This window comes from Malaclemys terrapin, chromosome 4 (assembly GCF_027887155.1).
Source record: "Malaclemys terrapin pileata isolate rMalTer1 chromosome 4, rMalTer1.hap1, whole genome shotgun sequence".
In the NCBI taxonomy this organism is placed as follows: Eukaryota; Metazoa; Chordata; order Testudines; family Emydidae; genus Malaclemys; species Malaclemys terrapin.
This window is the reverse complement of record NC_071508.1, coordinates 25,206,303-25,231,368: the sequence shown is the minus strand read 5'-3', so window position 1 is coordinate 25,231,368 and position 25,066 is coordinate 25,206,303. Positions and strand designations below refer to the sequence as shown.

The following is a 25,066-nucleotide window of genomic DNA, read 5'->3' as shown; positions in this document are numbered from 1 at the left end:
ATCCCTGGCTTCTCTGGTTCCCTTTCCCAGGAGGCTCTCTCCAAGATTCCCCTGGGATCTATCCCTGGTGCAGGAGCAGGGAGGTGCTCCTGGGGCGAGATCTTTGCCTGGGGAGCACCCTGCTGCCTGTCTCTGTCAGCCTCTTGTGAGATTCCAGGCTCCCATCCCGGGCCGGTGCAAGAAGCGATTGGGTTTTATTTGTTTTGGTTGGAACAAAGTCGCTTGGGCTGCAGTGGCCTTAGCTGGCTCGCTGCTCCCGTTCGCCACCAAAGCACCCTGGTGGGCACAGCCTGGCACTTGTTCCCGAGCCCCTCTGGGCCCATCTCTCCAACCCCGTGGCCCCTGGCTGGGGGGAGGGCTTGGCTCTGGGACATGCCCCTTCCCTCCCAGCTTTTCTACCCTGCCCGGGGAGCTGGGGGTATGGCAGGGTGAGGAGGAAGGACATCTGCGGGATCCCAGGGCGTGCTCTGATTGCCCCTGACCCGATCACAGCAGAGTGGCCTTTGCCTGGCAGACGAGCCCAGCTCCCGGGTCTGTGGGGCCATGCTGGGCTCTCTGCGTGGGTGCCCCAGGGCTCACCTCCCTGTCCTTGGCCTTAACCAGGTGTGACAGAATACAATGGCTGTGTTCACTTTGTACTAATGTCCGTGCAAGGGACGCCTTGTGGTGGGTCAGTTCACAACTCATAATTTGCTGATCAATAATCCGATGCAATGTGCACGGAGCGGTGTGACCTGTGACCTGCTAAACACAAGCTGAGCTCCCGGCTAGAAGCACGTTGTCCAGAGAAGTCTGGGGAGTGGTTGAACCAGTTCCTCGGAAACAAAGAGCGAGCTGACGCCTCAGCCAGGTGTAAACAGGACCGATGGATCGCTACCTACTAGGTGGCCATTCTTTGGCAGGAGCAAAAAATTGACATCTTAGCAAAGAACCGGCATGAAGTTCCCACCCATACAGCCTGCCTGGCGCCTCGCTCCCATCGGGAAATGCTTCTCAAAGGGGGACAGGACTATAAAAGGAAGGGGCAGATCCCCCTCAGGCACCCCTCTCTCTTTCCCTGCCCATTGCATTCACTGCACCTGAAGCGACGAAGGTAGCGTTTGTTGGATCTGGAGGAGGGGTCCCACCCTGAAGAGGTTGGTCGGTCAGACTGTGGAAAGCACGTGGTGAGAAAACTTGGTTTTGAATCTAATAGACTGTTAAGTTGGGCACCAGAAGCGTTTTATCTTTATTTTTCTTGTAACTGTGTCTGACTTTTCTGCCTCATTGCTTGTACTCATTGAGAATCTCTCTTTGTACGTAATACACTTGTTTGATCTAATCCAGCATGTTCCAGTCGTGTCTGGGTAACTCCATTTGGGGTAACAACTCGGGTGCATATTCTTCCCTTAAAGGAATAACGGACTTAGGATATTAGTACTGCCCAGCCAGGAGGGGGTTGGGCACTACAGGACATGCATTTCTGGGGGGAACTGTGGGACAGGGGGTATGTTGGGGTCACTCTGTGAGAGCCCAGGTGTGGCTGGCTGCCTGCAGCACATGCAGACATGGCTGGGAGTGATTTCCATGCTGAAGGGTCCCTGTTGGAGGCGACAGGAGCAATACAGTGGAAAGGGCACCCCAGGGTGCAGGGCAGGGGTGACTCATTGGTCTGGCTGGCATGTCACACCCCAATGGCTGGTTTTTGCAAGGGTCGGGGAATGTGACTGACCCCGCTGCCCTATTGCTTGGGGGAGGGGAGAGACCGCAGGGCTTGGGTTCTGTGCCCACGTCAGCTGGACCCTCTGGGAGGAGCAGGGGCCTTGTGGGATGTGGCTGGGTTGGGAGCTGGCTGCAGCCGGGCTGGGGTTGGGATCTGGCTGCGGCCGGGCTGGGGTTGGGAGCTGGCTGTGGCTCGCTGGGTTTTTCACCTTCTTGTACCTCCCTGGGGACCTGGGCCGGAGTTAAAGCAGAGACCCAGAGCTGAGAGGCTGCGCTCAAAGCCCCAGCCGCTGGGCCTTGCTGACCCCCCCAGGAAGTGCAGGGAGCTGTCCCCAAGGGCAGGACGAGCCCTGGGCGCTTTAACACAGGCTTACAAATTAGGGTTACCATTCGTCCGGATTTACCCGGACATGTCCTCCTTTTTGTACTAAAAATAGCGTCCGGGGGGGAATTTGTAAAGCACTCACAATGTCCGGGATTTCCCCCCTCCCCCGGCAGAGCAGAGCGAGCGGCTGGGAGGGCTGCAGGAAAGTCCCGGGCTGGACTCCGGAGCAGCTTCCTCCTCCCTCCCTGCATTCTGAGCCGGCAGCTCCTCCTCCTGCAGCCCGGTCCAGCAGCACTGTGCAGGGCCAGGGACCGGGTTTTGTTGTGCTGGGGAGCTCAGCCATGTGTCCGGCTGGCACAGAGCCCAACACCCTGTTCTGAGCAGCAGGGTAAGGGGGCCAGGGAGGTCTGGAGGGGGCAGTCAAGAAACGGGGGGGGGCTTTTTGGGGGGAGTGGAGAAAGTTTTGGGCAGTCAGGGTACAGGTAGGGGGTAGGGTCCTGGGGGGCAGTTGGGGGGGGTCTTAGGAGGGGGCAGTTAGGGGACAAGGAACAGGGAGTCTTAGGTAGGGGGTGGGGTTCTGGAGGGCAGTTAGGAGCAGGGGTCCCAGGAGGGGGCAGTCAGGGAACAAGGAACGGGGGTGGGTTGGGGGTTCTGGGGGGGCGGGAAGTGGGAGGGGCAGGGGCGGGGCTAGGGCGGGGCTCCTCCCGTCCTCTTTTTTGCTTGTTGAAATATGGTAACCCTATTACAAATAGAACAAGCTCCTGCGCTGTGAGAGCGAGAGGCCAATGGGGGCCGGGCTCAGCCCACTGGGCAGAGCTGGGCAGGGCTCCCCGACACCACAGCACAGAGCGACAGGCTCTGGCACCCGCTTGGGCTTCCATGAACATGGGGAGAGAGGAGAGCCCAATGTGGGGTGCACAGGCAACTGCGTGCGAGACCTCTGGAGTTCAGGCAAGCTGGAGAAGAGCATTCAGCCCAAGGATGGCTCCACAGAGGCTGCTGGGGTCCCTGGAGGGAGGGATCCATTCCTGGCATTACAGAGCAGGCCCACTGCTTGCAATCCAGCAGCTCCCCCCTCGCTATGGGAAATGGCGGGGCCCACTACAGCAGGGGCCTGGTAGGCGAGACAGCCCAGGGAAAGGCAACAGAGAGCAGGGGTGGCTCAGAACAGTCTGCGAGAGCCGAGAGCCGCTTCCTGTCTGGCTTTGAAGAGTGAATGAGTCACCGGGCAAAGGAAAAGCAAATCCCCTTCCAGAGGGGAGGGTTCGCTGGTGTTTGAACAGTGCTTTAAGCATGAGAGCTTCCAGCTAGATGCCAGGTACTGGTGAGACTTACAGCATAGTCCATGTTCTAAGGGCTTTGCCCTCAGTGCGTTCCCAGTGCACCTGTCACCTTGCTGGTTAGCTGTGCCTGCATTTCCCTGCACCCAACTGCGGGGGGCTGCCTGTAGGATCGTGGCTCTACATTGGCTCGGCCATCGTTGCATGTGAAAATGTAGCCCCCGCTAGCCGCTCTTGCCACCCCACTGTCCTTGTTTTCAGATGGGGAAACTGAGGCATGGACAGGTGAAGGGCCTCATTTTCAAACCACCTCACCGTTATGTGGGCAAATAGACACACGCAATTGAGAGTCTAATTTTCACCCACTGGGGAACGTACCTAGGGACTCGGGCAGGAGTGTAGGCAGGGCGGCTAGCCCCATCCACCCCCTTACACTGCCCTGGCTCCAATGTTAGGTCAGCACACTAATGCACTGAGAGCTAGTGCAGGCATGTCTGTCTGAGCTGGGAACGCCACCTCCAGTGCCAGTGGAGACACCAGTACTACCACACTGCCTGAAAACCACAGGCACTCACACTGGGTGGCTCAGTTGGGGTGGAATCGAGAAGGCTCCCCCAGGGGTCTGTTCTGGGCCCGGCTGGCAGGATTGAAAGACCGGGGAAGAGAATGTTGCCTTCTGCCCTGAAAACTGGTTCTTGGCTGAGGTCCCCAAGCATGGCCATGCGTCTTTCTGCCTGTCACCCTGCCAATGGCACAGCCTACAGGGGGAGTCCCTGGAACGGGCCTTTTCTGACTGTGATTCTGGAGCTGCGCAGGCTCCGGCTGCCCCTCAGAAGAGGCTGCAGGTTGGTTCATGTCCCTGGGGAGGTCTTTGTGAAATCCCACCCAGCGAATGGGTGCAGTAGTATGCTAGACTACACAGGTTCCAGCCCACCCGCATGCCCTTGGTACCTGAGCACCTTGCAGTCGGGCATTAAGCAACAGCACTAAGATGTTTGACTAGAAGGAGAATGTCACGGTAGGCAATAATAGGGTTACCATATTGAACAAATAAAAAAAGAGGACCCTCCACGGGGCCCTGGCCCTGCCCATTTCCCGCCCCAGCCCCGCCCCAACTCTGCCCCCTCCTCCCTCCCACTCCCAGTCACGCGAAAAGGGCTGCCCGAGCACTACTGGCTTCACGGTTTGCCGGGCAGCCCCCAGACCCTGCGCCCCCAGCCGGCGCTTCCCCAGCGCAGCTGGAGCCCGGAAGGGGAAGCGCCCAGCCGGGGGTGCAAGGTCTGGAGGCTGCCCGGCAAACCATGAAGCCAGTAGCGCTTGGGTTTCAGGCAGCCCCTATGCCTCTGGACCCTGCGCGCCTGGCCGGGCACTTCCCCTCCCGGGCTCCGGCGGCGCAGGGTCCGGAGGCATGGGGGCTGCCCGAAGCCGGTAGCACTCAGGCAGCTCGGCTCTTAAACAGAGCCGAAGAATCAGAGGAGGAGCAGAGCCGCCGCGGCTGGAGGCTCTGCTCCTCCCCTGACTCTTCGGCTCTGTTTAAGAGCCGAACTGCCCCAGTGCTACCGGCTTTGGGCAGCCCCCGTGCCTCTGGACCCTGCGCTGCTGGAGCCCGGGAGGGGAAGTGCCCGGCTGGGGTCCGGAGGCAAGGGGGCTGCCTGAAGCCCATAGCGCTCGGGCAGCTCGGCTCTTAAACAGAGCCGAAGAGTCAGGGGAGGAGCAGAGCAGCCGCGGGAGGAGAAGTGCCCGGCCAGCATTTTCCCGGACATGTTCGGCTTTTTGGCAATTCCCCCCGGATGGGGGTTTGATTGCTAAAAAGCCGGACATGTCCGGGAAAAAACGGACGTGTGGTAACCCTAGGCAATAAGAGAGGCTTGCGTAACAGCTACCCTGCCCCGTTGTAAACACCAAGCTAGCTAAGCGCCATACATGGCCTTAGCGGAACATCATCTTACACTTCTCTGACACGTCTCTTATCTCTGATCAGACCCTGCTGGCAGGCAGCTTCGGCGCATCTCATCTCCAGTGTCCTGCGTCATCCTCCGCCTGGGGCTATGCAGGGTACAGCCACCCAGCAAGCACAGGCCTGCTGCAGCAAGGCTCAGAGCCGGGATCAAACGGCAGTGTAGACCGTTGGGCTTTGCCTGGAGCCTGGGCCCTGAGACCCTTCCCGCTCACCAGGTGTCAGCGTCTAGCCGGCTACACTACTATTTTTAGCCCCACCAGTGTGAATCAGGTGAGCCAGGCTTGGAGACTCGCTTCTGTGGGGCTTTTTTGCTGTGTAGACAAACTCAGTTATAAGAGCTGCTCCCTTTGATCTCACCCACCTGTTCCCTGGCCACTTTCACAGCTTCTCTCTAATGGACCTTTGGGCCAGAGCCTCCAAAGGTATTTGCACTCCTAATGGCCATGGAACCAATGGGAGTTAAGCACCTAAATACCATGGAGGATCTGGGCTTTTGTTCTAGAGATCACAAGTTAATCTGAATTTGGCCGTCTGTCTGCCTTCCTTCGGCGTTTAAAGGGACAGGACGCCTTCTCATGGTGAGCATTTGTCTGAACACTGATGAGTTACTGATGGATTAGCACAGGGTACAGGGAGGACTCCCAGTGCCTTTAGAGGACGGGATGAGACATCTGTCTCACCAGGAAAATGTGAGAGAGAAACTATAAAGGGAGATTCAGTGCAGAGAAATAGGAAGCGAAGGAAGACGGGATAAAAATCAAACATCCGATTAGCGGGGAGGAAATCAGATTTGCCCCCCTGCGGTGCGAATCTCCCCCTCGAGCCAAATGCTGGATTGGGGCAGTGATTCCTGCCCAGCGCCGCCGGCACAGGGATCCATCTCTGCCTGGGGTCCATGCTCTCCGCACTGTTGCTAATGATGGAGCAATTCCAGCTCCATCAATCCAGGGGACTCTTTACCTGCCCTTGTGTGTCACCCAGAGGCAGGGGACCTGTGTAGATGTTCAGTGACTTGAACGGAACTGGCAGGTCGGAAGGGTGAGAGCAGCAGGACTCTGGCTCAGTCTAGAGCACGCCCCAGGGCACCTCCATAGAGCGCTGCGGGCCGGATTCGGCTCCATCCTAGCAGCGTGAAGTGCTAGTTCAGTGAAATTATTCTGCGTTTACACGGCCACAACAGAGCAGGAGCAGGCCCCAAAGCTCTTCTCAAGGAAGCCTGCTGTCCCTTTAAAATTGAAATCCACACCACTGACCATCACTCTCCACCTGTCGTCGGGTAACTGGAGATGGCTCCATTGTAAAGTAATACCAATGCCAAATGAGTTTGTTCCACTGCCTTGCCCTAGAAACACACACCGTGTGTCCAACATGGTGCTGGCTCCTGGCTGCTTATGGGGGCCCTAAAAGGGCTGGAGGTTTTATGGCATCAGTGGAGTCTCCCTGATTAGAGCTTCGCTCTCTGGCCTTCCAGGTCTGGGGCATTTCTTGGCTTTAAAACGGCAAGAGAAATGCAAAGCCTCTATTTCCGTAGGATTGGGCAGTGTTCAAGATGGGCTCTCTCATCCACATGTGTCTATGCCATGCCCATTCCTGGGTCCCTCCCCCCAAATCCAATGAAAGGAAAAGCAGCACTGGGGACAGGACTGGCTCTAGCATTTTTGCCGCCCAAGCAGAAAAAAAAAAAAAAAAAAAGCCGTGATTGCAATCGGCGGCAGCTCTACCACGGCTTCATTCTACGGTGGCAATTTGGCAGCAGGTCCTTTGCTCCGAGAGGGAGTGACGGCCCCACCGTTGAATTGCCGAACGTGCCGCCCCCTCTTCATTGGCCGCTCCAGGCACCTGCTTGCTACGCTGGTGCCTGGAGCCGGCCCGGACTGGGGAGCTGGAAGGGGTTTGTGGGAACTACCTGTTTGCTGGACGCGGCAGTTCCGTTAGATTCAGGTGACACACATTACACGCTGGGCTCAGGCCTCACCCACACCGGGGATCTGTCCCCATTTCAGCCACTGGGATAGCTGTGCCAGTGCAGACCCCGCAGTGTGGACAGGGTAAACCCCTGCCAGCAGCAGTTTGCACCTGTGTATCCAGTTGCCCTGCCTGCACCAGTGAGCCTGCCTTGTGCTCAGCCCCTACTGAGAGATTATAAGCCGGGCTCTGTGTCTTCGGCAGTCCAGCGCGCCAGTCACCCTCTGCTGAACTGCGCCCCAGGCTTTCGCTGTTCATTGAACACTGTTGCTACCCCTGGCTGTGTGGAAGGAGGGCTGCCCCGTGCAGAGATGGCCACCTCAGGGCTCTTCTGGGTCCAGTGGGCCCAAAGCAACCTGCTTCCCACAGGAAAGAAGCCCATTCCCAGCGTTCCACAGTTACGAAATTCCAGGGAGGCAACTCCATGGCATGACCCTCAGGTCAGTCAGGGGGCCATGGCTGGGGCTCCTGAGGAGAGATGTTCCAAGCCCCCGGGCTGGGGTCTCTCTGGGGCCTGAGGAGCAGATGCAGCACTGCACAGATGTGAAATACGTTCAGCTGCAGTCCTGCACTGAAAGCGGACACACACACACACACACACACACACACATATATCCAGGAAGTTCCAGCCCACCCAGCGGCAGGGCAAGCAACTGCTCCAATGCTGAGTGCACTGTTCAAAGTCGAATGAACGTGAGAGCAGCAGCAGAGCCCTTCCGGGTGAGTCAAAGCTTCCAGCAGTAACAGGGCGAGACCGCTGGCCGGTGGTGACAGAATACCACCAAGGGGCTGGCACTGGGGTGGCTTTAAGCAGCCAGGCACCTTTGCACTCCGATTTCTGGCCTTGGTGGGGACAGTGCAAAGTCACAGCTGAGCAGCAATAGCTGCAGCGGGGGTGGAGGGAGATTGGTCTGCAACCCCACTGGAAAGCCAGGGGAGAGCTGGCGGCCCAGGGCCCCTCTGTTTGTCTGGGACTTCGTGGGTGAGGGGAGATTGTCCCCTGGCTTTTGTCTGAAGTGAGCCTCGCTAGATGGGAGGGGGAAGCCGCCTCGTATTTGTGTTTGGCCTTTAAGGGGCAGAGTTTTTAAGCGCACTCAGCTCCCATGTAGGCACCAAACACCGCTTGTCCAAGGAGCACTGCAGCGGGAACTCGCTGGACAATTTGGCCCCAGTTGTGGTGCTGAGCCACCTTGAAAGTCCATCCTTACGGGGCGGGGGGGGGGGGGGGGTGGACAGGCCAGGCATTGCCCCCCTCGCCCAGTGCTCTGAGCAGCCTGCCACAGGCACCCCCCAGAGGGAGGGGATGACAGCTCAGGTCTACGCTATGACCTGCTGCTGGCCTAGCTGCATTGGGTACAGAGTGTCGAGGGGCGACCGCACCTGGCCCAAGCCCTAGTACAAACACAGTTATACCAGTCTATCCCTAGTATACACACAGCATCTCTCTAGTATACTGGGGGGACTGGAATAAGCTATCCCCTACGTGCGGTTTGCTGGTATAAGCTGTGTCCACACGAGGCAGGCTTTGCCCTGGAGTGTACCAGCAAAGTGCTCCTCTGGTGGGGCTGCCCTCTGAAGGCGAGGGAGCAGGGCAGCCATCCCAGGCTGGTTTCCAGCGAGTGTCACCATCACACCCACATCAGCATTTTCAAGTCCCTGGGGGCCATCAGGGGAGGCTGGCCCCAGCTGCGCTCCTAGGAAGTCTGCTATCTTGGCCGACTCACCAGGGACTGAAGGCTACGTACACGCTGCCACTTACTGTGGTATAACCGTCGCTCAGGGGGGTGAATAACCCCCCTCCCCCCTGAGCAACGCAAGTTACAGTGACCTAAGTGCCGGGGTAGCCAGTGCTATGTCGGCAGGAGAGCTACCGCCGCTCGTGGGGCTGGAGTAATGAAGTTGACGGGCGAGCTCTCTCCCGTCCGCTTAGAGCAGGGGTTCTCAAACTGGGGGGTGGGATCCCTCAGGGATTGCACTGTTATTATACGGGGGGTCACGAGCTGTCAGCCTCCACCCCAAACCCCGCTTTGCCTCCAGCATTTATAATGGTGTAAAATATATCAAAAAGTGTTTTTAATGTATAAGGAGGGTCGCACTCAGAGGCTTGCTGTGAGAAAGGTGTCACCAGTAAAAAAGTTTGAGCACGACTGGCTTAGAGCCTGCATGAGCAGCTGCATCGCTGTAAGCTCCGCAGTGGACTGGAGCCTAAGAATGGAGCTAAGGAATCAAGCCTCCCTTGGCAGGGGGCTGTAGCACCCCCGTCCTCTGTGGATCAGCACCGAGGGGCACCCCCGTAACACACTCACCAGTGGGTTACCATGCGTCCTGCTGGTGGCTGCCAGCCTAGGGCCAGATCCTGCCGGGGCAGTTACACACACAGCCTTGGCTTCCCCACAGCCAAGCCTCACCCTGGGTCCCTCTCCTCCAGTCCAAACAGGGAGCTGTCCCTCTGCTGAGCAGGCCCTGGCCTATGCTGGAGTGGGGATGGGACAGCCCAGACATAGCTGCCTTGCACACAAAGCCCTCTCTCCCCCAGGACTAACCTGGTGCCTGGATCTATGCACAGCAGCTGCACTCAGATTCTCCGCCAATGTGAGCCGTGAGCCCAGGCTCGGGGTGGGGCTTGTGCAGAATGAAAGCAGAGGCACTGGAGAGCGAAAGGGCGAACTAGGGAAGTAGCACGGGAGCTCCGGCATTCAGTGGCTTCCTTCCCTGGGGGAGCCGGCTCAGCCAGACGAAGTAAGTCCTTTCCCTCCAGCCGTCCTCCCGGGGGGCTTTCACATGGGTACTAGCCAGAAGCCACATGCGGCCAGGCTGTGAAAACCATCACCAAGGGAACGGGTGCTGAGAACCGGAGTGGCCGAAGCACTAGAGAAGGGAGTGGTTCTGCTCCTGCCCCCATGAGGCCCCCTGACCTGCTGCCGGGCACAGCCAGGGCTAACCCACTGGGGGCCCTAAGCAGGAACACTTTGCCCCCTCCCCAATATTAAACCAGGCAAGTTCTTATAATAAAAAGTGAATAGGGGGGCCCTGGAGCTGCTTAGGGCAGGTCTGCGCTATTGCTTAAGTCGATCTAACTTACCTCGTTCATGGATGTGAAAAGCCCCCCCAGCAATGCAAGTTTCACGCTGGAGTAATTACGCCGACGGGAGATGCGCTGCAGCTGCGCTGATGTAGCGTGGGAGCGTCTTAGTCGGCTCATGCCTAGTGCCAGGGCTGCCCAGAGGATTCAGGGGGGCTGGGGCAAAGCAATTTCGGGGGCCCTTCCATACAAAAAGTTGCAATACTATATTCTCATGGGGGCCCCTGTGGGGCCCGGGGCAAATTGCCCCACTTCCCCCCCCCCCCCTCCCCCTGGGCGGCCCTGCCTAGCGCCGGCTCTGCTGCTGTACCTCTGATGTGTTTTCCCCACTGAGCCATTTGTGGTTAGAACATGGTGCAACCAAACCCTGGGTTTGCTGGGCGAGGTTCAGGCAGCAGCAGAGAGATGCTGACTGCGTAACAGTTGCATACCCGTAGCACCCATCATCCCCTTCCGCGGTGACGCCCATAGGCAATCTCCCCCCTCGGCCTGCCAGGATCCCCCCTGCTCCCCAAATGGCCCCGCTCCTCTGCACGCCAACACGTGGAGGAGATGCAGGAGCCAGGCCTAGCGGCACACTCAGCCCTGAGGGAGCTCCACAGCACAGACCAGGCAGCCCCAACTGATCTTTAATGACCTCTTTCAGTGGGGCCAGAGGGGGGACAACAGCCAGCCCTGTGCACCTGCACCCTCTCCCCTAGCTTGGTGTCTGGGCTTGGGAGAGGTTGATGCGGCGTCATCCCGCGGCTTGATGGCTGTCTCAGACCCTGATCTGTACTGCAGTCAACTCTTGGTTATAAGAGATTTACAATCTACTCAGCGTGGAGGAAGGGGATTGGTCAGGTGCCCCCCTGCCAATCATTCTCCCGGTCCCTTGTTGTGCTGGTACATGCCTATTTTCTTGTGTTTTTCAAGGTGTTTTTCTTTCCCCTGTTGCTGTGAAAGAGACCCCTCCCTTCTCTCCCCCCCCCCACACACACAACAGGGCTGGGGGACAGACTAGGACAACAAGCGGGGGGAAACTGAGGCAGACTTGACCCACAGGATTGCCAAAAAACCTTTTGGGCAGAGCACTCATTGTGTCAGAGGCATTATTGGTGACACCCGGGTACATGGTGACCCTTTAAATTAGCTGAGCCCACACGGCCTTCCCATTTTGGGAGTGAACACCCCAACCTTTGCTCGCCCCTGCCTCCCATGGAGGGAGCACCTGCCTAATCCCACTGCCTCATGCTCCTCCCCATCCCCTCTCGTTAATCATAGTGTGATTCCCTTTCCTGCACCGCTGTCTCTGTTAGGCCGGAAGCTCTTCAGGGCAGGGAGCATCTGTACTCTGTGCCTTGCCGAACTCCCACGCTTTCATCACGAGTCCCATGTCATGCCAGGCCCCTTGGGAGGGTGTCAGCAGCAGGAATTGAACTTGTGGCCTCCAGCTCTAAACCGAGGAGCTGCTGCTAAGAATCCAGCTGTACACGCTCCATCACCTCTAGAGAAGGCTGCGGGTTACACGCGCAATATTTGGCCGTGTTCTTGAAGCCTCAGCCCGTGAGGTCATGTGATGATGAGAGTGTGACAGGGCCGGCGCAACCCATTAGGCGACCTAGGTGGTCGTCTAGCGCGCTATAATTTGGGGGGCAGCAACCATGGCGGTATTTCGGCGGCAGGACCTTCCACCGCTTCTGTGGGGGAGTGGCATTTCGGGGTGGGACCTTCCGCCGCCTAGGGCGGCAGAAAAGCTGGCAGCACTTCAGCCAGAGTGGGACTCTCCACTCTAGCGCCTCCTGCCGGCTGTCGTGGGAATTAGCTCTTCTCACCAGGGTGCCCCCTTCTGGTGGTGTCTCACCACCGTCACTTCTGCTCTGGGACCCACATCACTTCCAGGACTGTGACATCCTCTTCAGTGACCCAGCCCTCTGGCTGTGCCATACTCTGTGCTGCCCCCTTCTGGGGGAATGTCACAGTCCCGTAGTCCAGCCACTTCCTCTGTGTTGACTCGGGAGGTGGGGGGGGGGGGGGAGAATCCAGGCTTACCCATTACTCTGGGCCCCTGCCCAGGGACCCCAGATGGCTACTGCTTGCAGCATCCCCTCCGACTCCAGTAGACTTCCCTGGGCCACTTCCCCGTGGCCTCTTTGCCTTGCCTCAGGGCCTCAGCCTGCAAATCCCTGCAGTCCGCCAGGAGCTGCCTTTAGCTTCCCCGGTCTCTGCCTGCAGCATAGGTGCTTTCTACCTTCAGCCTGCAAGGCGACCAGTCCTCTTCAGGCTCCAGGGAGTGACTAAAGCTGCCTTGTCTTCTGCAGCCCTTCTTATATGGGCCAGCCCGGCCTGATTGGCTACTCCTCGCAACCCTTCTCTTTAGGGGGGGAAGGATAGCTCAGTGGTTTGAGCATTGGCCTGCTAAACCCAGGGTTGTGAGTTCAATCCTTGAGGGGGCCATTTAGGGAACTGGGGTAAAAATCTGTCTGGAGATTGGTCCTACTTTGAGCAGGGGGTTGGACTAGATGACCTTCTGAGGTCCCTTCCAACCCTGATATTCTATGATTGGCCACCTCCTGCAAAGCTTCCCAAGGGCTCTATTAACCCCTTAGAGCCCAGTGTGGGCCAAGCACCCCATCACAGAGACTCTCAGCTTCTCCTTTCAAAGAAAAGTAAGTTTCTAGCCCTCCCAGTTGTGTTGAAAGGCCCCAAAAGCACCTAAAATGTATCAGGCTGGATCTAAAAATCCTGTGATTTTTTTTTTAAGCCAAGCTCGCAATTTTTCTGGGGACGTGGCTCGTAGTTTTGAAGGCTTGGGGCTAACACCGTACTAATAATGGGAGCCAGGGGCTGCCTTCTCTTCTGGTGTGCACACACGGCTTGTGGCTGTGGCCTGCTCGCCTCTCGTTGCACTAGCCTTGCTAGCTGCAGTATTATTTCACTACCGAACTCTCCGGTTCCCCTGAGAGGTGGAGCAGGCAGCATCTGATGGATGGATGGGGAAGCCTGTGGCAGAGGGGTTAGGTGACTCACCCAAGGCCCAACAGGAAGTCGGTACCAATGCTGAGGTTAGGCTGTGGCCGTTCCTGTGCTCACCCCACTAACGTAACTCCCAGGCTCTATTCATTTCTAACATCTCATCAAGATGAAGGAAAGCAGAAGCTGCCCAGTTTGCAGGGAAACGGTCCCCGTCTGGCCTGACTTCCTGCAGTGCACTCTTAAGGGCTGTGCTGCAGCCGGTGCAGCAGCCTCCTTTTCAAAGGCAGCAAGGAAGTGGGAGGGAGCAGAGTCTGTGGGGTTTCTTCCTGCTCTCTATTGGGGTGGCAGCCACAGCCAACTCTAGGTACATTAGTGGCTGGAAGCCCTGGCAAATAGCCACTTGCAATTCCCTCCCAAGCCCTGCTGCCCCAGACATCCTCCTGCTCACCTGCTTCCCCACCCCCTCTGCAGCGGGGCTCACTCCTGGTCCTGGCATTCAAGGCCCCAAGCAGCCCCACTCCTGCCTTTCTCTAGCTCCCCACTTCTCTCCACCCATCTGGCATGATTGCCCCAGGCTTGTCCCAGCTCTGCCCTCAACACCTTCCATGCAACCCTGGCACCAGCACCTCCTCCATGACCTGCTCTCAGATGCCTTCTGCCTCTCAAAGGCCCTTTTCCTGTAAGCCCTTCTCTTCTGCTGCCCCCTGCCAACAGACAGGAAATGATCCATCATCTGACTGTCTCCAAGGTAACCTTCCTTTTCCATCCTTTGGTATTTTCTCACAGCCCATCCCCCATCTTTTCTCCATGCATTGCCTATTAAAAGTGTAAGTTCCTTGTACCAGGCTCCTTGTCTCCAGCCTGTCTGTTGAGTGCCTGGGACTCCACAGATGCTCTCTAAACAATAACCGTCCCCGAGGCCTTTGTTTATTACAGACCATCCAGCTACTACCTAGCACAACCCTGCGCAAGGGAGTGGCTCTCATGGTTGGCCCACTCCCTTGTCCCATCTGCAGCTGTATCTACAACTACAGTGCTGCCTAAGGGTGTTCAGACCGGTGCATTGTAGGAAAATCCGTGCAGCTATCCCCATAATGCCTCAGCAGGGAACAGGGGCCCAGATCCACAAAGGGACGTAGGCGTTGCAACTGGGGTTTAGGTGCCTAAATCCTGTGGTAGCTCTGCACCAGAGTGCCTGGAAGATATGCATTCAGAGCAGCATCGGCAGCACCTGGGACAATGCACGCTGAGATACGGTCTCTGTGCTGCACAGCGTAGGCACAGACTTCCCTCAGTTCATCCCCCACTTTATGAGCCTGCTATTTTCCGTACATAGACCAAGTCCTGATCCGTCCCAACCCCATGTGCTTATTGCAATCAAGATTAATCGATGCCACAGAGGGAACCGTTGTGATCAGCTAGGATACGCCTATGCCACAATAAAACACCTGTGTCGCAGCCATGGCTGGCTTGGGGCTCGCGCGGGTTGGGCTCTGGAGCTAAAAATTCCAGTGTAAACATACAGGCTCGGGCTGGAGCCCAGGCCCTGAAACCCCTCGAGAGGGGGAGGATCTCAGACCCCGGGCTCCTGCCTGAGCATTAACGTCTACGCTTTTAGACTATTTTTAGTCCCACAACCTGAGCCTGGTGAGCCCAAGTCAATTAACAGGGGTTCTGTGCTGCAGGTTTTTGGTTGCAGTGTAGTCATACTGATCTGACCTCCGGTCTACCACAGGCCAGGGAACTTCCCCAGAATCGTTCATAGAGCAGAGCTTTTAGAAAATACATCCAACCTCGATTTAAAAATGGTCAGTGATGGAGAATCCACCGTGGCCCTTGTTCCAATGGTTAAGGCTCTCACTGTTAAAAATTCACGCCTTATTTCCATTCTGAACTTGTCTAGCTTCATCATCCAGCCATTGGGTGGGGTTAGACCTTCCTCTGCTAGACGGACGAGCCCCTGGTTAAATATTTGGGTCCCAAGAAACCCCAGAGCTGATGGAAGAGATGACCAGGGTCTTGCTCAAGTTCCCAGCACTCCTCTGCATCTCAGAACTCCTCCCTGGACCCGTCACAGTCCTTTGTGAAGAACACGTCCAGGCTGTCAAACAAAACCACCCCCACCCCAGACAGGTGGAAGTGTCACTCAGCCAGCCAGGAAGTCAAGGTGTCTACCCACACTAGGGAACAAAGGCTCTCTACTGTGTGTGGTGGCAGCATGTCGGACAAGATTCATGGTGACGTGTGCTGTGAATATGGGGCGCTTGTCTAATGGGGCCCCTTTCCCTGCTGGTTTTGGCCAGGGGGTGGTATTCTGTTGCCTGCGGCCTCTGCGCTGGAGGAAGTCCCCACAGGCTCTGGCGACACCCTGTAACGTTTGTTTGATCCGATGAACAGCTCGGTACGCCTGGCGCTAGCCATGTCACCTATCCACTCCCCAGGTGCTGAGTACTGTTATTAGGCAGAGGGCCCAGCAGACACAGGATTCTCTTCGAGATCCAGGTCCTAAAACATGGCCTCCCTAAGAGTTTTTGTGTAACCAGGTGGGCCAGTCCTGGCTGTCCTCGGTGCAGTAGGCTATCCCAGAGTGCATTGCCCTGCGTGCTGCCGGTGCTGCTCTGAGTGCAGGGCTGCCAGGCGCTCTGTCCCCTGCTGAGGCACTATGGGATAGCTGCCTGCATTTCCCCACAGTGCATCAATCTGAACACAGCCAGGCAGCATTTTAGGTGCAGGGGCACAGATTTAACCGACGCAGGGTTGGGTTGTGGAAAAGTGTCGGGCTTCTGTCGCCAGGCCGGCTGAGAGAGCTGTGGCCTGGTTACAAAAGCATAGCGTGACGGAATTCTTGTCTACACGGGGAAGTGGACTGGCCTAGCCATAGTGGGCGAATTATTCTGGATGGGTCAATTTCCCTGTGTCGTCAAGCCCTTGTAGTGCACAAGTGCCGTATGCACAAAGACTCAGTTGTGGAGGTAATGACCCAGCAATGCTCGTTAGCTATCATGCTCATTAAAGCACCTTAAAGCACAGAAACACCAGCTCACCCGTAAGCTGCATCGACACGTCTGCAGAGGGAGTAACCCCTGGTTCTTGCCTTAGAGTTTTCAATCCATCCACAAAAACTGTTGTTATAGGGGAGTTAAGGACGCTTAGCAGCACTTTGTTCCCTTCCAGAACAGGCAAGTTGGCAGCCAAAGTCGCTCCGAGGATCAGAAGAAATACTTGGCTGCACAAGATAATGCACCAAGCCAGGCCATTATACGCTCACTGCCTGGCCTCAGCGCTATGTGCTGTGTCTCCCACCCTGCTCTCACTGCTGTGTCTGCAATAAGCACCAAGCCTGAATTTTAAAAACAGGACATTTCCGGGCAGCTGTATCTCAGGACCCCCTTGATCAAATGACCCCGGGACGGCCCCACCGAGCTGAACTAGCCTCGGATCTGGCATGCCAGCTTTCACTCTGCCTGTGAATTTCAGAGCACTTTGAAATGCTGCCTTTACAAAGAAACGCTGCTCCAGCCTGCGTCGCTAAGCCTGCTCCTGCTGGCATACTGTAGCTATCGCAATCACGTACACCACTCGGACAACCAGCCCGAAAGGCTCCTAACTGCTGACCGATCGGGTTTTGAAGCTGCCTCTTGGTGGCCAACGCTAGCTGAGCTGAGGGGCAGCCCAGTGATAGAAGCTGCATGTGAGTACTCCCTCTAGTTTTCCCCTAGGTCTGGGCAAAAAAGCGTAGTCAGAACCAGCACATTTGAAAATGAGGTCATGGTGTGGGGATGGTATCTCAAGAACCCCTTTACCATGTGCCCCAAATTTCCAATGCTAACTCTCATCTAGGCTCTCCACCGGCCTAGCAGTTTTCTGCCCAATGTGACTATGCATGTGGATTTTAGTGTACTTAAAAAAATCGACTCTCAACAGAAGGCTCCGTGCAACCTTAATGTTGGTGCTGCAAGAGCACCCCATAATAACATGACTGGTTCCCCCCTTTTACCAGAGTATGTTGAACTTTAAGTACCCCGTGACCCGGCTTCTCTTCACCATAGTCTCAATCAGTAAAGCCCAAGCTAAGGTGGCTTCTTTTGGGTCTGGATTCCAGAATTAGTCCGGGAATTACTTAGACCATTCAGTGTCCAAGGTGAGAAAAATTTATTTTTATTTTAAATCCCCAAGTTAATGACTAAGGCAACAATAAACTTCCATTGTGCTAAGGCAGGGTGACCAGACAGCAAGTGTGAAAAATCGGGACGGGGGTGAGGGGTAATAGGGGCTTATATAAGAAAAAGCCCCCAAATATTGGGACTGTCCCTATAAAATTGGGATATCTGATGACCCTATAAGTCACCTAGATCAAGGTTACCACTGCACTGAGTGACGGCTGCCCCTTTTTCCCCTAGTATTCCACAGTGAGACTTTGGGCATTCTGCTAGACTACCAGACAAATCACTTGTGATTTATGCATGATTTACCCCGTTGGAAGGGACTGAGGCACCTTACTCTTGGGTGCTGATGGAAGTTGTTTTCTTTGTTTTTAACTATTTTGGAAGCTTTAACAATGTGACTTACAAATCCTTGCCATGTAAATATCAGAAACAAAACAATCCTGACAGCAGTTAGTGTTTGGAAAGAGACATTATGTACGAATACAGTCAGCAGAGCTTTCGAGAGAAGATGTGAAAATTGTTCAAAGGTCCAAGCTAAGCACTGCGCCGTTAGGAAAAGGGGATGGGAAAGATGGACAGGTGACCAGCAGGGTGTGCGCTGCAGGTTTGCATGTGTGATTTTATTGCTCGGCCACCTATAATGCAATACAGTATCAGCCATGTGTCTTGTGACTGTGGGGCTGCATGGCGTTGTGCTGTTATTGGAGACATCGCATCGGTTATGTGAGTTTATACTACAGCATGGATGATGAGTTCCTGCGGTCGCTCAGGTTTCACATACCCTGACTTTTCGGTGCATTGTGAGCCTGATTTCAAAGCCTGCTGAAGTTTTTCCATTGACCTTAATGGGCTTTGGGTCTGGCCCTAAATTCCCTAGATTGCTTTTTTTGTACCTACATAAAAGGAAAAGTCCCCGGGCGAAACCCTGTCGAGTGGCTGCTGCTACCTGTGGGGAATCCGTTCTTACTGAAAGACACCAGTGGGAAAGCTGCCATCGGGAGCCATTACTGGGCCAGAAATGGGAGTGTCTAAGCTGTGAATCCGCTCCACAGGCAAACCCAAATACCCAGAGGAACTGGTCCTTATGCACCCTGAAGCTCCTGCCTTCTCTTTGGGGCCTGAGACGTACTGTCTGGGTCCTGGAGGGTGTCTACAAGGTAATCAGAAGGGTGACAGCAGCAGAGGGGTGACGGCAGACACAATCAGAGGGGTGACGGCAGCAGAGGGGTGACGGCAGACACAATCAGAGGGGTGACGGCTGCAGAGGGGTGATGGCAGACACAATCAGAGGGGTTATGGCTGCAGAGGGGTGACGGCAGACACAATCAGAGGGGTGACGGCAGCAGAGGGGTGACGGCAGACACAATCAGAGGGGTTATGGCTGCAGAGGGGTGATGGCAGACACAATCAGAGGGGTTATGGCTGCAGAGGGGTGATGGCAGACACAATCAGAGGGGTTACGGCTGCAGAGGGGTGATGGCAGACACAATCAGAGGGGTGACAGCAGCAGAGGGTGATGGCAGACACAATCAGAGGGGTTACGGCTGCAGAGGGGTGATGGCAGACACAATCAGAGGGGTGACGGCTGCAGAGGGGTGATGGCAGACACAATCAGAGGGGTGACAGCAGCAGAGGGTGATGGCAGACACAATCAGAGGGGTGACGGCAGACAGACCCAAGCTAGCTTTGCACTAGCTAGCTCAAATAACAATAGCAGTGAAGTTGCAGCAGCATGTGCTGTATCAATAACCATCCTGCCTGGGACCCTGGATGTGGACTCGATTGACTAGCCCATGCTGCTGCAGCTTCACTCCTGTTGGTACTCCTGCCAGAGAGAGCAAAGCTAGGTCGGGTCTGTCTGCACACTGGAAGAACTCTTGCTTGACTCCGAAAGAAGGATTGGAAGTTTTGATGGAAGGAATGGGAGCGCTGGGACTGGGAGAGCTTTCCTTGCATGTGTGTGTATTAAATAATAATAATCACTAACTCTTTCCTTCCGCAGATCCCAAAGCATTCCAGAAAGGAAGGGCAGTATCATTATCCCCATTTTACAGACGGGTAAACTGAGGCACAGAGCAGCAATGTGATTTGCCCAGGGTCACCCAGCGGGCCAATGGCAGAACTAGGAATAAAACTCAGGTCTCCCCAAGTCTCAGCCCAGAGCTCTGGCCACTAGGCCACACTGCTGACAGAAACAAACCAACGAACTTTAAACAGTCTGGGTAAAAATCCCTTCTGTTCCTGTCTCAGCAGACATCACTTCCTTGGTACCCGTGATGTCACAACCCCGCCAGCTCCCTTGTCACCTAGAATGTCTTCCAGGGTGGACCAGGCCAGAATTCCTAATAGAAAAACCCTGTCTCACTCCATCGAGGTCATCCTCTCCAACCTTCCTGTGCCTCGGTTTCTCCCCTGCCCCCATAGAGGATAGTCCTGCTGGGAGGGTTCATTCCCTAATGCTCTAAGTGCTATGGACTATTACAGCCTGGCCCTGCAGCAAATACCAGCAGGCAGGGATGAGAGCATAATGCAAGGAGCCTTTCCTGCCCAGACCTTTCAATAATATATGAACATTGTGTAACATCATCACACTCCCTTTTATCAGTCTGGAGAACTACAGCTGTGATGGAGGTAGAATCAGGGATCCTGGAGTGCAGGGAAGAGCCCCAGTTAGCCCCGCAGACCCCTTCGAAGCATCCCTGTGTGTCCCCTAGCTAGGCCTGGCCCTCTAGGAGAGCGTGGTTTTGCTGATGCAGGGAATTCCTTGTGGGGCGGGTGGAGAGGGCTCTGCTCAGGCACTGCTGTCTGTATATCCACCCCTGGCCTGCCAGCCCTTTGTTTGTCACTAAACAAGAAGTTCAGGAGGTGTTTGTAAAAAGATGCATGTTTGAGACACCTGACTTGTTAGCTGAACCTGAATTTCAGTTTCCCAGCCTCGTCTTTGTCCTGACTGTCTGCATATTCCTGGCCCCCACTGGAAGGGAAGTTACTTGGTCAGAGAACGGAGAGCAAGGTAGGTTTGATACTCCTTCCTCTTGCATGCAGACGTCCAGGTGCAATGCCTAGGTTCCGTAACCAGAGGATAGCCTGTGGATCAAGGGAGGCCAGGAATTGCAAACTGCCCTCCAGCTATGGAACTGGGCAGGCTTCTACCACATGAGTTATGATCTGCAACGCTGCCCCACAGTCCCTGCGTGGAGAGGAAACCAGGCCAGGGCAGAGGCAGCCTGTTGAGCCTGGCCCAGGATCTGTGATTAAGTGGACAAAGAGGCAGATGCAGCAACTGCCTCCTGAATTTACTTAGTACATTAGACTCTTTCCCACCGCTGCGTCCTCTCTGTAAGAATGTAGTTTTCAGCACCTTGTCAGTGTGTGGTAACCGGCCATCTGCGTTCTTGTGCAGGAGTGCATGAGCAAAGGGGCGTTGAGAGCTGTGGTGTCACACCTTGGTCCACAGGAGCAGGATCCCTCCCCTGAATACGAGCAGTGGGTTGTTTCCTGTCTGAAAACAGGGCACCAGTCAACCGGAGATGTCATTGGTTGGTTTCCTCCGGCATGGCTCTCCAGGCAGGCTTAGCAGTATTGGCATCTTGTTAAGGGTCTCGATTTTTCTCCAATGACTAGCTGAACTTCAGGCCAATGTTTGTGAAATGGGGCAGCTATTGTGGGCACCTGCTTTGAGACCCCTTGACCTGATTTCCAGAGGTGTGGAGCACCCGCAGATCATGGACTAGTGGAGCAGTTACAGACGATGTAGGCAGGGGACGTGCTTGGAGTTCTCTTTCAGGTCATGCTGCGAGAACCTGATGGGGCTCTCTTGCACTTAAGTCTTGCGCTGGGGTGCGCCCCCGCATGGACATTCAAGCCCAACATTTTATGAGGTCCGGGTGTCCTTTTGCAGTTTTTTTGCAGTACGTCATCCTGCGAGCAACACAGGATTTCAATAACGTCACTATAGGTCCCACCGGCCTCCAGCTCCAGAGAGATCCCCTCTCATCGCAGGAGTCCTGGGCTGGAGGTAGGATTCCGATGACTGAGTCAACTGTGTCTTATAAACTTGCACCCCCAGATCAGCACAAAATAGTGGGATGAGGGGAGGGATAGTTCAGTGGTTTGAGCATTGGCCTGCTAAACCCAGGGTTGTGAGCTCAATCCTTGAGGAGGCCATTTAGGTATCTGGGGCAAAAATCTGTCTGGGGATTGGTCCTGCTTTGAGCAGGGGGTTAGACTAGATGACTTCCAGAGGTCTCTTCCAACCCTGGTATTCTATGATCAACACTCACCTCCCATGCATGTACACCAGTTTCCCATCTCCCCTATTGGATAGATCTGGAGAGCATGATTGAGGATTAGTAGTAATTCTCTGCCCTTATTTTTCAGAACTGAACATTCACATCAGCAGAGGCTGGCACAGGGAATCTTCTCCCTCTGAGAAGCCCCCAAAGAATTGCCCTTTGTCAAAATGGCAGCTCTCCCCCACTGCTCTCAACCGTATTGCCTCCAGGCCAGGCCGTGAATGGAGGACAATGGCAGACAGTGGCCGTTTTGCCAATGGGCAATTTTTAGTGAGTTTCTCTGAAGACATCCCATCTTGATTTAAGAAATTGTCAATGATGGGGAATCCACCTGGTAAATTGTTCCCATGGTTAATTGCTGTCATGGTTAACAATTTACGCCTTTTCTCCAGTCTGAAATCCTACATATTTCTTTTCAAAAGCTACTCTTTGCACCGGATCGGGTCCAGATTCATCTCCCTGCCAATTTTTGCCTAGATGACAATGGCTAAACTGAGATCAAAAAGGACCAAAAAAAAAAAAAAAACCCAACAAAAACCTGATGCCAAATGCTAACTTTCTAAAGGCCCAATTTTAAATCCATTTTCACTCCTAAACTAATAGATTGATTTGTAAATTCTTGCAGAATTCGGCCTCCGCTTGGAGTGAGGGCTGTAATTTAGAGGGGATAGGCTGTGTTCTCTAGACATAATGAACAAGTTGAATCCTTGCTTTAAGAACACAATTCGGTCAGCTTTAACTATGGATCCATGACTGGCGCCTCCAGAACTCTTTAGATAGGTGTAATAGCATGCCTGGCCCCTTTAAGGGGAGACGGGCCCAGCCCACCTGTGACTAATCCTCACAGGCTGTGGGGCCAGGGCATCAGGTGATAGCTTGAAAAGCACCTGGTCTTTATAAAGGCCAGCAAGAGCTCAGTTGAGAATGGCTGGGAGCCTGATGCTTGCAGGAATTGCTGTGGTTAGGGAAAGAACCCAGCTGTCAGGTGACTCCCTGGTACACAGGTTGGGGGTGAGAGCTGCAGGAAGTAGAAAGGTTCCTATGGGAGTCCCTGGCTCTGTGCACTGGGTGAGGGAAGAGCTTGTAGGAGCTGGTGCCGGGCAGAGGCAGTACCTTATTTGGGGATTTTGCCTAAGTTCCTGGTTAATCAATAAATGATGCCTTGAGGGACGGGCCTGAAACAGGCTCTGGTGTGGTATCCGTCCTTCCTGGGCTGGCGAGGTAGCCCACTGCAGGCAGAGGTGTGACTGTGGCATGGGTCGCGATACTGGAGCAAGTGAGCTAGCCCAAGCTGTCGGGGCTTCACAGCTATTGCTTTCAAGCTAGCCAGACCCAAGCTAGCTAGGGGATGTCTATAGAAGCCGCAGTTGCCCCTCTGGCTGTGGGATAGCCATCCCTACAGAGGCTATCGAAAAGAAAGGGGGGGCTATTCCTGTACCAGGCACAGGGAGGAGTGCGCTTAAAACAAATAGAATGATGCTGCAGTGAGACCACTTGCCCACGTCTCATGCTGGTGGTACCCAAGGCCCGTGGAGGCAGTTTCCTTCATCCCATCGCACATGTCTCCGCCTCGGTAGCAGCCAGCAGGTATTCGAAAGGGCAGGGTGAAGGGCTGTAATGTGTTTCGAGGGCATCTGCATCATTGGCTGAACAATTCCGTAACATTTACAATAAGTGACTTAGCAAGTGTTGATTGCGGGCCCTGCCCATCCTCCCAAGGTAAAAGGGTCCTAGAGAGGACTAATAAACCCTCCTGCTACCCACTAGCACCTGACCGGGGTCAGGGCGAAACTTCTGTGGGCAGGTTTGTCCGTAATTGCTCATTAGGGGATTTCTTGCACCTTCCTCTGGAGCAGCTGGTGCCAGGAGCCTGGGCTGGCTGGATTCATGTGCTGAGCAGTTTGGGGTTCCTATTTACTGATGACCATCAAGTGCTGTGAGCAAGACCCTGCCATTCATATCCTTTAACACCTGAAGACTGGGTCTAGGGTCCAGTGCCTGGTGCGTCCACGTGCTCGTACCTGGGCTGGGATTCTAAGTGGTCGGAGAGGAGTTGAGACACGTCTGACGTTGTGCAGCTGCTTCTCCTCGCCCCGAATCTGCCCTTGCTTTTCATGCCAGATTCCTGCTGCAGGTAGCAGGCTGCGCCTGAGGGTGCTGCACAGCTGGGTGCTGGTAGCACAAGTCGCACCCCCGGCTCTCAAATGTCCAGGTATCACTTGAGAAGAGAGCCAAGGTACTACAACAGCCAAATCATCAAAGGCTTTACAGTGCAAAACAAATATTGTGTATTGCACCTGGGAAGCCAGGAGGTCAGAGCCACCCTAGGGTGTGCTCCTTTCACCTGCATCGACAGGCATGTTCTGCAGTAGCTGATGTTTCCTCGTGAACTTCGGGTGCAGCCCCCTGGACTAGTAGCTTTATTTTTCTGGCAGGACCCATGAGCTGCTGTGCACCGTACAAATGGATCTGTGCCTGCAGATCTTCCAGCGCTCAGTGCAATGAGCGGATCTGGAGGTTGCACCGCCCCAGAGCTCTGCAGTGTACTGGGTTTTGTGGGACATCTCACAATTGGAATTGGGGGGGGAGTGGGGAGGGGAGAAGCACCTCTCCCTTCAAATATGCTATAGACCAGTGGGGGTGCACCCACCTGTCCTGAGTGCTGTTTATATGCTCAGGTGCTTTGCAGCCCTCCTCCCCCAGCCCTAGAAGGCAGCCAAGTATTAGCCTGTCCATTTGACAAATAAGTCAAAGGAGCTCATGTCGTGTGACATAACTTAGTGTGGCAGATCCCAAGTTTATTCAGTCAGGGGCCGCTCCCTGGCTAGGAGTTCAGTCTGTTTGTGGCGGTTTCTTCCTGGCCCCTGCAGGGCCAGCAAACACCCTCAGCTCCCCGCCGGGCCCCTCACCCTTACGGGTGTCCTGTGCCAGACCCTTGTCATGGAAGCTGGTGAGAGCCGCTTGGGACCCTGGCTCTCCGCGCTGTGAGAGCCGAGGCGCTGGCTGGCTGCCCGGCAGCCCTCCCTGCCCTGCTCCCTGAGCAGGCCGCCTCTGCATGGCCAGGTGCTCCCCAGGCGAGGCGGGCAGCGCTGCTCCGAACGGTGTCCCTCATGCACTTTTTCCTCTCCCCCGAAGGAGCCCGGTCGAAACTGGCAACGCCCCCAGGCACCAGCCCCTGCCCGCGGAGCCCGGCTGCCATGAGATGCTTCCCAAAGCGCTTGCTCGCCACTGCCCTGACGCTCCTGGCTCTGCTCCTGCTCCTCAGCCTCTGCCTGCAGCGCCCGGAGGACCCACTGGTGGTGAGTACCGGGCTGGGCTGGGCGGAGACTTCGCCTGT

The 25,066-nt window shown here is 55.4% G+C and overlaps 1 protein-coding gene across 7 annotated transcripts in view; it reads left to right on the top strand.

Moving 5' to 3' along the window:
- The first annotated feature begins 552 nt into the window (after nucleotides 1-552).
- LOC128837290 (alpha-1,6-mannosyl-glycoprotein 4-beta-N-acetylglucosaminyltransferase-like) overlaps nucleotides 553-25,066 on the top strand; it is a 33,166-nt gene continuing 8,652 nt past the window's right edge. The window contains exons 1-3 of one of the 7 annotated variants that reach the window (XM_054028336.1): nucleotides 9,522-9,970; nucleotides 18,339-18,591; nucleotides 19,437-25,028. In XM_054028336.1, coding sequence (XP_053884311.1) covers nucleotides 24,840-25,028 — 189 coding nt within the window. In that variant the 5' untranslated portion in view covers nucleotides 9,522-9,970; nucleotides 18,339-18,591; nucleotides 19,437-24,839. Of the gene's footprint in view, nucleotides 1,167-7,930; nucleotides 7,952-9,521; nucleotides 9,971-16,834; nucleotides 16,960-18,338; nucleotides 18,592-19,100; nucleotides 25,029-25,066 lie in introns of those variants that run through there. The other 6 variants (XM_054028342.1, XM_054028340.1, XM_054028339.1 and 3 more) reach the window with 6 other exon arrangements.